Source organism: Delphinus delphis, chromosome 14, assembly GCF_949987515.2.
Source record: "Delphinus delphis chromosome 14, mDelDel1.2, whole genome shotgun sequence".
NCBI lineage: Eukaryota > Metazoa > Chordata > Mammalia > Artiodactyla > Delphinidae > Delphinus > Delphinus delphis.
Window position 1 is genome coordinate 60,035,025 of NC_082696.1, and position 12,482 is coordinate 60,047,506.

The 12,482-nt window shown below is 39.0% G+C and overlaps 1 protein-coding gene across 2 annotated transcripts in view; it reads right to left on the minus strand.

The window, feature by feature from the left end:
• Nucleotides 1-12,482, minus strand: part of KLHL32 (kelch like family member 32) — a 231,872-nt gene that overhangs the window by 80,996 nt on the left and 138,394 nt on the right. The window contains exon 6 of one of the 2 annotated variants that reach the window (XM_060030213.1): nt 917-970. In XM_060030213.1, the coding sequence (XP_059886196.1) occupies nt 917-970 (54 nt within the window). Of the gene's footprint in view, nt 1-916; nt 1,133-12,482 lie in introns of both variants that reach the window. The other variant, XM_060030212.1, reaches the window with a different exon arrangement.

Here is a 12,482-nt window from a genome sequence, read left to right on the forward strand (position 1 = left end):
TATTCTCTGAATGTCATTTGATAAGACAAAAGGTATTTATTGCCTTATCAGCTAATAGAAGACTTCATATTTTCCCTTGTATTCTGTATATAAATATTTTTCAAATGATCATGAAATCTTGAAAGTATGGCACCCTAGAAGTAACAGGATGGCTTAGCCACTGCTTCAGAGTAAGACAGACAGTATAAGAAGCAGTGGAAGATGGGCTCTGACTGTTTCCCAAAGACACCGTGTGGATTGTTCAAGGATAGTCACTGGGGATGAGCAGAAATGGATTTCAATTGAATAATCAAATTGAAAACACAAAACATCCTCCTGTCCCCTAGGCAAAGGGTATCTGAAAAGAATGCTATGTCAGGTGAAAAAGCAGGGCTTCGGAAAATAGCAATGAATGCAGAATGAACTAAGGAGGGAGATTTTTCCACTGTCAAGGGAGGAGAGCTTCCTCTCATTTAAGGTCCCAGCTGCTCTCTGCTGCAACAAAGAAATGTTTCTGAATTGTTTCCAGGAAAGTCCAGAATTTATTCTGAGTCCATTGGTCTTAAATAGGCATAAATACCACTTTAACAATCCACCCTTCTCATATTCAGTTTAAGTAACTCTGTTTCGCAGGGGAATAAAAACCCTTGACTCTTTCTGATGTAACCACCTTTGGTTCTGGGAAACCACGGTGAGGGTGTGAGGAATCTCACCTGCGATTCCCCGAGTTAAGCTGAGTGGGCTGAGGCCTCAAGCCTCAAGGGCTGGTGTTCTCCAGTTACTTGCCCATCACGGAACACTGACTTCTAAGACTTCGATTCCAATGTGGACCAAACCAGACAAAATAGTTGTCGTCGTTCCTCAACCCTTTAACATTTAATCATTCCTTTTAATCATGACTTCACGCCCAAAGAGGACCCATGCAGAGTGCCCTTACCTGCCATATCTGCTGTTCACTCAAGGAGGTCAGGCGGTCGCTCTTCAGGACCTCCTGAAGCAGACAATAAGGGAGCGTTAGAATGTCTTCTGGGCGACTCTTCAGGAGCTCAGAGAGATGTTTCACTAAGAAATCGATCACTGCCTTCTCCAACAAAGTGAGGTTAAAGAGGTCAGCAAGTCTGTACAGATCCAAGTAATTAAAGCTATTTAATTCCTGGTGCCAAAAAAAAAAAAAAAAATGGAGAAAAGATCTCTTAGAAATCAATCCAAGAAAGAGCAAGCAAGAAATTCAGACTGACTCCCTCAAGTCTGCATGACAGGAGTGGGAGAAAGGGAACTGCGCTCCACTGATAATGTAAACAGCAACAACATCCGCAATTATACGGCTCTGGGCAGGGAACTGTTGTTCTAGAATTTAACGTTTTTCCTTACTTTGCCCCTCTTAAAACCAATATACTTAAAGACATCTTAGAAAAGGGACTGAAAGGGGTTTCTGGTTTTACTGGCTAAAATGTTACTTTGCAACTTTTTAGAAACATTTTACCAAAGAAAACAATTTGTCTACCATATTTTACAGCTTTCAGGTGGTAAGTGTTTTCTACTAAAGATAATATGAGGGCAGGTAGAGTGGGAGCCATGACTAGATGACAAAAACTATAGCCCTACTCTTTTTCTAAAACTTCAAATTAAGTACAAATTTGAGCTAAAAACAACCTATCCTGACTTAATGAGCTAAAACAAAGATTTTTACATGTAAAGTCTCAGGAAATGAAGACATCTCACAGATTCCTGTCCTGAATAATTCTATATTGAATCCACCTGAGATGGACGATTTATAATTGTTCTTTGCTTTTTGTTGTCCTCAAAAATTCAGGCAATCAATGACAATCTTTTCAAAGAGTTTCTATAGCAATGCTCCATTGTGGGGGGATTCTACCTGTTTCTACAAGTTCTCAAACTCAGAGCCAGAGCTCTAAAATAATGCCCCCAGAGAGCCAGGACACCTGTGAAACCTTTGCCTTGTAACTCTGCAAGAACCATAGTGGGCATGCAGGTTTGTTGATAGAAAACTTACCTATTTCAAGTAGATTGAGAGTGGGCTGTGTCCTAGTTCTCCCTCATTTTCAACTTGCAATTATTATTACAATATTTTCTAGTAACTTAAGGAATGCAGAATACCATCAGATAGCTATTTTACTCTATTGATTTATTAAGTATTTTCAACATACTTATCCCTTTTCCTAGTAATCTAACAGTATTAAGAACTCTTTCTAAAATCTTTATTTTCTACTTTAATGTATCTGTTTCCATAAAATTTTAAGGTTTAAAGGAATATGTTCTAAATCGGCACTGTCCAACATGGTAACCACATGTGGCTACTGGGCATTTGAAATGTGGCTAGTGTGATTTGAGATGTACTGTGTTAACTATATACTGAAAGCAAGGAGTAAGAAAAATAGAATACAAAATGTCTCATTAATAATTTTTACATTGATTGTATGTTGAAATGGTATTATTCTGAATATAGTGGATTAAATATATTATTATCATTAATTTCACCTGTTTCTTTTTACTTTTAATGCAGCTACTAGAAAATTTAAAATTAACGTATGTGGCTTCTATTAAGTTTCTATTGTACAATGCTGTTCTAAATAATGTATAATGAAGAAAGTGTAAAAACAGATCTCAGAGAAACAGCTGCAACATCACCACAGCTACCTGATTCTTTTGTTCATTTGTTTTGTTTTGTTTTACTTTAGATTCTATTTCTTTTGGTGGGAGATGACACTTTAATTACATTACTAACAGGAGTCAAGCTAGATGATTTCAGGAATCAGCCATAACATTTTGGCTCTTAATAGCTCTACTGGCCAACACAATTGAAAAGGAATAAATACTTATCTATAAAATGAAGTTTACCACAGTTGACCACTAAAATCCATTACAACGCCAATTTCTAAGGGTCCACTCATAACCATTCAATTAAAATATCTGGGCTTCCCATCCAGCAGATTTTATCAAAGGAATACTACATATTTTGCCTCCAGCATCAGGTTTTTCAAGTAATGTTTAAACTTATTCTTCAAATCTTACTTTTTCCTATTGGTAAATTCTACTACGGGAGGAAAGAAGATGTAACCCTTGCACATGGAGCTTCCACAACGAACTTTAGGACCATCTCCTCGGGATGGATACGTTATTTCTGGTCAATACATCTATGAAGCCAGTTTAACTGCTCCAGGACCCTGGATACGATTTCAGTGTCCCAGTAAGTCACTCTGCAGTCCCCCAGACGCGTGATGGGGGTCGGGGAGCGATGTCAGTGCCTTTCAGGTACCCTGGGCGCATGCGCAAGCCCTGGTTCAAGGTCCTAGGGCAGCGCCCAGCCGCATCACACAGAAAGACGAGCATACAGAGGCAGAAACGAGCAAGCTCTGTAAAGTAAAAGGTGGACAGGCACAGCTGAGGAACAGTGTTTTTTTTCCCACTCGTTCTGTCAGAAAGACGTATACGTCTATGAGTTTGGGGCTGGATTATGTAGCAGCAATCAAATATTCTTTATTAAGCAACTTTATATCTTTGTATAGAGACAGTGGGTTTCTTCTGATTAGAAGCCTGCAACTTAAATACAGGCCAATTCAAAACTGCAGACAACCGGAGAATTAATTTAAGTTAATACAGAATTTTAAAAAGTGTGCTTCTTTTCTGCTGTGTTTCTTTTGTATGTAATTATTTAATGCCTGCTTCCACAGTCCTGAAATGTTTTTGTTTCCTAAGGGTATAATTTTATATAACTCCCAAATCCAATCTAACACAGCATTTGATATTAGTGGAGAACTAAGGCTAAATGCACAAGTGTCAATGGCTAAGTGAAGAGCAAAGGGGAACTGAACTGACACATACCCGTGTACAAGAAAAACAGCAGTTAAAAGTCTGCTCCTGGACTTCCTTGGTGGTGCAGTGGTAAAGAATCCGCCTGCCAAAGCAGGGGGCACAGGTTTGAGCCCTGATGTGGGAAGATCCCACATGACCCGGAGCAATTAAGCCCGTGCACCACAACTACTGAGCTTGCACTCTAGAGCCCGCGAGCCACAACTACGGAAGCCCATGCACCTAGAGCTCACGCTCCGCAACAAGAGAAACCACCGCAATGAGAAGCCCCGCGCACCACGACAAAGAGTAGCCCCCGCTCGCTCCACCTAGAGAAAGCGCGTACGCAGCAATGAGGACCCAACACAGCCAAAAATAAATAATTTTTTAAAAGTCTGCTCCCTATCTTTACCTTTTCATTTCTCCTCTCTTCTGCTTAAAAACTTAATTTCCCCAAATCTCCTGTGCTTTTTATGTATGTCAAAGGTTTCCGTTCCCCTTGCCATGCATACTTAGCACCTCGGTAGTTACACTGTGTAAACTGGGGAGTTGGGGGAAAAAAGAAAACCTTCATTGAGGTCTTGATACCACAATATACGTTCCTCGTACTGGAGCCAATGTGTTTATGTGAGTCTTAAGCAAAATCATCACTTCTTGTTCTTTTGGCTAAGACCATATGCAAGCAAAATAATCACCAATAATGCTGCTTTTAAGGATTCCCATTAATGTGATTAAGGAGGTGGGGAGCAATGGTTAAACTGCATTATATGCTCACCCGTAATACTCTGCATGGAAAAAAAAAGCATCACTGTTATGAAAGTAGTGCCATTATGTTTCTGGTTACAAAAAGTAATAAATTTGTCCATTTCATAAAATTCAGGAAGTACAAAGTATGGAAAAGAAAACAAAAATGATTCATATTTCCCCATGCAGAGATAATCACTATTAATGCTTTTGTATATATTTCTAGACTCTTTTGAAAGAAGTCTTTTATATATCAAAGAAAGAGAAAGAACAATTGTATTCAGGAACAGAACAAACTGTCAACAACCATAGGCACTTGGAGGCAACCCAGGTTGGTGGAGAAGAGCAAAGGCCATAGAATCAGGTAGACCTGGTTCAAATCCAGTGCAAATTCTTATCGTTGGCTGTGACCCTGGGTCAGTCACTGATCCTCTGTTATTCCCCATTTACGAAATGGAGAGTTCACCCAGTTCATAGGGTCATTGTGGAGATAATGGATCAAGAGCACTTACCGCACGGCTTGGCACATGGAAAGCGGACAGTAGATTTGGCAGGCAAGGAACAATAAAGTACATTTGAGCATTGTTGTTTGGCATCCATAATCCCTGATTCATCACTGATGCAAGGAGGTCAAAAGAGAGAATGTGGTCCCTTTAGATACCAAAGTCTTAAGTAAGCTGCACCATCAAATCAGGGAAAAGGAGCACAGCCGGAGTAAAAGCCATGCAATTGAGTTGTAAACTGATTACATGTTAATGCCTCTCACATCTATTTTATTAGCGCAAATCTCTCTCCTAAGCTCTGAATTCATTTTCCCAACTGCCAATAAGAGGACATCTTCTCTTGGATATTCCACAGCTATACTGAACTCAACATGCCCACATTGAACTTATTTTTTGCAAACTTGCATCTTCTCCTTGTTCTAGTTATGAGATTGTCTCCCTTCTCTTACATTCTGTGACGCAGAAATCCAAGTGCCCAGGTAGAGGCAGTGGTTTTGAATTGAAGTTACAGCTCAGCAACAAGAAACTTGAGTGAAAGGAAAATCTTTTTCTTTTATTTTTCTAAGAAGGTTTCATTTCTGTCACACTGCTTCTCACTTGAAATTTCGTTTCTATTCAGAATTATGGTGCATACATTGTTGTTCTTTGGGGAATCTTTTTAAATAGTATTTATTTTCCTCTGGTTTAGGGCTATTTGGCTTTTCTCTTCCCTTCTATTTGTTTCCTATAGTGTGAACGACAAGTTAAATAACAGAAGAAGAACCATAAAATGTGTCCCCAATACTATACCAGCTATGGAATAAACACCAGTTTTCCATGTGCAATAATTCTTAAACCTTATATAGTCCCCAAATTCAGTCTTTTGGTGTGGCCTATTTCTCTAATTAATTAAAATGGTTATTCCCCAGATTAACTATTGAATATGGTAGGGAAAAGAAAGCACAAGAAAGGGAAATACTATTTTATTTTGGCTTACATTCAAATGTAATTACTTTCGTGAGGCAAATTATTGGGTGGTGAGGACATGAGTGGGAGGAAGTAGGGCAGTTTGGGGGCATGGGTAAGCCCTATGGCCCTTTTACCAAACCAGGGGAGGCAAAAAAGTCCACCTTTGTGATGGATGTCTCCTGGTGGGGTTCTCATCTGTAGCTGAGTGACTGGCCACTGTATTAGCAAGTGTCTTTCAATATCCCAATGAAGCAAGTACTAATAATTAGTGATGAAACTCCATACAAGACTCTCTTTATATTATAAAGAAAGGTTAGAGAAGATTTAAGCCTATCCCTGAACCAATGTCACCCAGACTCACTTACATTCTAATACACTTTCTTGAATGGGAGAAAAGGGTGCAGCCTTATAGCTGAGGTCTGCATGTTCACTGCACACAACCCACAGCCTAGCTCGTGTATGCCACAGCCTAGAGACGTGCTGATGTGTGCCAACAGTGATACAAGCTGAGAATCAATAATGCATATTTCTAATACATAGTCTATCTTAGTTTCAGTCACACCCATGTTGTGTCCCAGCCTGTCAGTAACCCCTTGACCATCCAGCACTGCAGTTTCATCAGAGCCCTGGCAGGGGAATTACGTGGAACACAGAAAATATCTGTCATCTTGTGACTGCATCTACTGTAGACTATCCCCAAAATCTGCCCCACAAATACCCTTCCTCAAATCTAAGAGTCCTTGTTAAACTGATAAGATTAGGAAATCTGATGAAGATGCTTTAATACTAAGGATGCCCATGCCAATCATGGCCTTAATAACACCTATTTCTCTTGTTGGCTCATGTAATTCTGAGAACATTACTAACTTACAAAACAAAACTAAGCATCAGCAAGCTGTACTATAAGAATGGAAAACTATGACCTATACTCAAGATAATAAGAAATCTCTCTCAAGGTCAAAATAAAAGTAAATGCCATTTTGATTTCCTGAATTCCCTCCTCCCCCCTTCTAAGATAACCAAATTGAACAGGATTCCACATTTTTCTAGGTAATAACACTCAAAAGATGTGACTATTTTGACAATGCTGTGTTTCACTGTTATAATTATAACCCTTCTTTTCCAATTATTGATGCTCTCCACTTATACCCCCTTCAAAATGTCACCTCCATTACCACATGTCAATACTTCACTACAGATAAAGATGGTCAGGAGAGATAGTGATTTCTATGCCTCTCATGTAATAGCATGCATGAAACTTGAAGTTCTATTATAAAATGTTGATATTACATCACATTCTGAGGAGTCCTCTAAATGAGAAGTCACCCTTGTTACAGAAGTCAAGAAATCTTCTTTTAAAAACTATTCCCGGGACTTCCCTGGTGGCGCAGTGGTTAAGAATCCGCCTGCCAACGCAGGGGACACTGCTTCGAGCCCTGGTCCAGGAAGATCCCACGTGCCGCGGAGCAACTAAGCCTGTGCGCCACAACTACTGAGCCTGCGTTCTAGAGCCCATGAACCACAACTACTGAGCCCGTGTGCCACAACTACTGAATCCCACGCGCCTAGAGCCTGTGCTCTGCAACAAAAGAAGCCACCGCAATGAGAAGCCCATGCATTGCAACAAAGAGTAGCCCCCGCTCACCGCAACCTGAGAAAGCCCACACGCAGCAACGAAGACTCAATGCCGTCAAAGACAATTAATTAATTAATTAATTTTAAAAAAACAAAACTATTCCCAAATAGATTCAAAATAATCTGATACAGGGAGCCTGCATATAATCAAATCAGTATGATTTGATTTTTAGCAATGTTAACCAAAAGTTAAATAAAACTATTGTACTGGCTGCTTATAGAGACCAAGTACCAAGTTAGACATAATAAATCTGAAGCCCTTTATCAGTAAGTCCTAATGCTTCCCACTTCAAGTCTCCTGTCACATACCAACGAACTTGTCACTAAGCTATTCGTGCATGTTATCTTCCAATAAGTAAAAACATTCCTAGTAAACTAGTAAGAAGGTTTTACATCTTATGTTTTTTGTATCCTGTACAATGCCAATCACAATGCTTTATCACAGATTGTAATTTAAAAAGTATTTGTTGGGGCTTCCCCAGTGGCGCAGTGGTTGAGAGTCCACCTGCTGATGCAGGGGACGCGGGTTCGTGCCCCGGTCGGGGAGGATCCCACATGCCGCGGAGCGGCTGGGCCCGTGAGCCATGGCTGCTGAGCCTGCGCGTCCAGAGCCTGTGCTCCACAGTGGGAGAAGCCACAACAGTGAGAGGCCCGCGCACCCCCCCACCAAAATAAAAGTATTTGTTGGATTATGAATTTTAAAAAGCAACATGTTTTTAAAAAGTTGTTTTTTGTTTTTGTAAAAAGCACCCCCACAACTTCAAATGGAAAGAGAAAATGACAGTTCGGGTATAGGTCTCATTTTACAGTTGGGCAAAATGAACAGATTGCTCACAATTAAGTGAGAATGGTGCTCTCAAATATTTGATCTGAACTTAGGAAATTCTCTCTTGATGCTAACTACCCATCAGGGCTTTTATATAATTGGTTAACATGGGGGAACACCCACTTGTGGTGCCAGATGCATCGGGACTGGCTTCCACAGTGAACCTCGGGTCTCCTGTCTTTTTACATGTTGATTTTTCTTTCCTTCTTAGAATGTCAAAAAGGAACCTTACTTCTCTTTGTGTTTAGTGATAACCAGAAATATATAAATGTCTATGCGGTTTGCCAAAAGTATATCAAGCACTATCAGTGTTGGGGAGGAAGACGACAACCGGAATTAGATTCCTCTTCCTAAGCAAGACAGACCACTCCAGCGGGAAGGATTGTTCCTTCTTCTGACTTCTCATTTCAGGAGCTACTTGTATACTTGAATATTTACTTAACCCTTTGCCACTGGTTAGGTACTTTTTCCCCTAGTTGTGTATAAAGGTACAGACTGTATCTGTACTTCTTTAGATCTTCCTCTCAGTCTTCACAAAGAGCACTTTATAAATTTTGATGGATGGATAGTGGGTAGATAAGAAAGAATATCAGAACTTTAAAAAGTCAACTTTTATTGCCTTTACTTCTTAGTTTACAGGAAAACATTGATTCTCCTGCTCCTCTAAAATTATTCAAATATTTTAAATATTTGAATAGTAAATATTAAATAGATTAAATATTTTAATCTTTAAATATTAAAAACGCCTAGAACGTTAGCCACTCTGGAAATAAATATGGCAGCCCAGAAAGAGAGAGAGAGAAAAGAAATAGCTATTGCCTAAACTCTTCACAACTGTATGCTGTTTTGGGGCTACCATTCAATAGCAGGTGTATTGTCATTTTATTCTTTATGACTCAAAAAGATTATAAGTTCAACTTGTTGTGCATGTTTATTTGAGTTTATAATTTTATATTTTCCCTGTCGCTTTCACTAGGCTGTAAGTGTGGAGACAAGGAACTGGCTGCCTGCTTAGTTTGGAGTTGTAGAAAAAGCACGTGATTTTTTTTGTTTTAAAGAGTTGTTAAAATAATTTCATTAGTGTATCAGTCAAGGCTCTCCAGAAAAATAGGAGATACACAGAGAGACAGATTTTAAGGAATTGGCTCACAAGATTGTGTGGGCTGGCAAATGTGTACAGCAGGTCAGCTGGCTGGTAACTCAGGCAGGAGTTGAAGGTACAGTCTTGAGTCACAGATTTGTAGATAAGGCTCGCTGGCTGGAAATTCAGGCAGCATTTCTGTGTTACAGTCTTGAGGCACAGTTCCTTCTTCTTCAGGAAGTCTCAGTTTTTATTCCTAAGGACTTCAACTGATCGGATGAGGCCTGCTCATCAAAAGTGGTCTCCTTCATTTAAAGCCAACAGATTTTAGGAAAGCACGTGATCTGAAGCTGACACATATGGATAGCCCCAACAAGTGATTAACATCTCATTAGAAAAATCGGAAAGGTGATCTGTGATAAGGATTTCCAAAAACATATATAAAGTACCTTCCACATAGTAGATGCTCAACATACAGTAGCTGTCTCATTATTATTCCCTTTTAAAAATACTACCAACAGTGCTTAAGCTATAGCTTTGCATATTCCACAAATTTTACTCACTGATAGGGTAAAGAGAAGAAAACACTGAAGGTCTAATATGGACTTTGTTTTTCTACAAATAACAGCAAAAATCAAAGTTGTTGTGTAATATCATTCATTTCTTTTGTACTTAAAAGACACTTCACCAGAGATAAAAAAGGAGAATAGACTGAGACATTATACTGGACCATCACCAAGTATGTATTACTATAATGCACTCTGGTTCCCATGTTCTATATTACACACAGCAGAAAAGACACACAGAGAAATCTAAGGATGGAGGAGCTGCATTTCTTTATGACCTTATTTGAAAGATAAACTCCTTGGAGAAATACAATTTATTCAGATTATCAAGACCCTGCTGTGCAAATCTACATTCTGGGAGCACACTATGGAGATCAAAAAATATTTACTTTATTCTGTTGGATATAAAAGCTTTTAATGAATGCATAATTAAGGCAAAAAAGAGTGTATACAGCTTTAGAAATTCCACTTCTGAGCCAAGCCATTAATATCCAAGGCACCATACCCAGTTGTGATTCCACCTGTTTCCTAGTTGGATTACAACCTAGTTATAAATCAAGGTATTACATGACTACACGACCTGGTGCTGCAGAAAAGGACTGCACTCCAGGACTAGAGAAAGCAACATAAAGGGCTTTGTTGTGGATGTGTGGTGAAGGGCTGGCCCTTTGGAACATGTTGAAACAAACAAATAAACAAAACCCAAAACCTTGGGATGAATTATGTAGGAAAAAAGTCATCATGCATATCATGTACCTAAAGGGACCTGTAAGTTTTCGCCATAATATCTTATATTAGAGTTGATGGGATAAAATCTAACAGTTATGGAAGAAAAAGTGAGCAAATCATTGACAATGCAGGCCAGATTATTTGTGATATGATAAAATAATGTAAAACCAGATATTTTTATTTGTATAACTATAGAGATATAGTTATATTTGTATACAAACAAACATATCTGGACAGCTGAATGCAACTATATATTCATGTACTGATACAAATATGCATATGATACAGTGTGATTAAACTAAAACAAAACATTAGCAGCAATTCAAAAATACAAGAAAAAAACCCAGCATGCTCTAATTCTTGGAGTCTTTGAAGGCCTGTTTAAATATATTTGTGCTGTATAACAGAGGAATTCTACAATTAGGTTACTAGTACATTTTCATAATCAACTGTATTCATAATATCCAAGGCTCATGAATAATTTTATATTGTTCCTTGGGAAAGTCTCTAGTAAGCTGGAAATCCAGTATGAAGGAAGCACAGAGACACAGCCATCATCAACAACTAATAATTCTGGCCCCAGTCACGATGTGCTGCAAAATGCTATTGCAAAGTTTACTAGAGCTGTCTCAGCACATCAGGTGATTACCACTGAATTATGGACTATAAAGAGGAAATTAATGTATACTTTTCTTTCTTTAATCAAAAATAGTCCATCTGAGCAACTGGAGCTTTAAAACGAAAATTGCAATAATCACAAACCTTTTTTGAATGATGAGAGGCAAAATCAGGTTAAAATTTTTTTAAAGAATAGTAGAGCCTGGAAGTAATTCTGGTATATTCCCTTACTTAGTGCTGCTACCCAAAGTCAGCTGCTGAAAATTAGCCCAATTCTGCAGAATTTCAATAATCTCTCAGTTATCCACGTAGACTTTCGTCTTAATCATTATTATACATAAGAATGAAGACTGGTAAGGTTTTCTGTTTCAAGTCTTCATTGTTTTGGCTTTTTATATTTTGGATGCTATGCAGGATATATAATATCAATATTTTACATATTTATATATAATGTAAATTTTTCATATATTTATAACTGGGACCAGTTCAATTTTTTTTTTTTTTTTTTTTTTTTTTTTTTTTGGCTGTGTTGGGTCTTCGTTTCTGTGCGAGGGCTTTCTCTAGTTGCGGCAGGTGGGGGCTACCCTTCATCGCAGTGCGCGGGCCTCTCACTATCGTGGCCTCTCTTGTTGTGGAGCACAGGCTCCAGAGGCTCAGGCTCAGTAATTGTGGCTCACAGGCCTAGTTGCTCTGTGGCATGTGGGATCTTCCCAGACCAGGGCTCGAACCCGTGTCCCCTGCATTGACAGGCAGATTCTCAACCACTGCACCACCAGGGAAGCCCATGACCAGTTCAAATTTATCTAGATATTATGACACTTTCAAAATCTGAATATCAGTGACTTAACAGGCTGGTAACCGATGTGAATGAGGTGGCAAGAGTATCTGAAGCAGTGGTTCTCAAACTGTGGTCCCCAGACCAGTAACATCAGCATTACCTGGGAACTTGTTAGGATGCAGATTCTCAGGCTCCTCCTCAGACCTCTTGAATCAGAAACTCTATGGGTAGGGCCCAGCAGTCTGCTTTAACCAGCTGTTCAGGT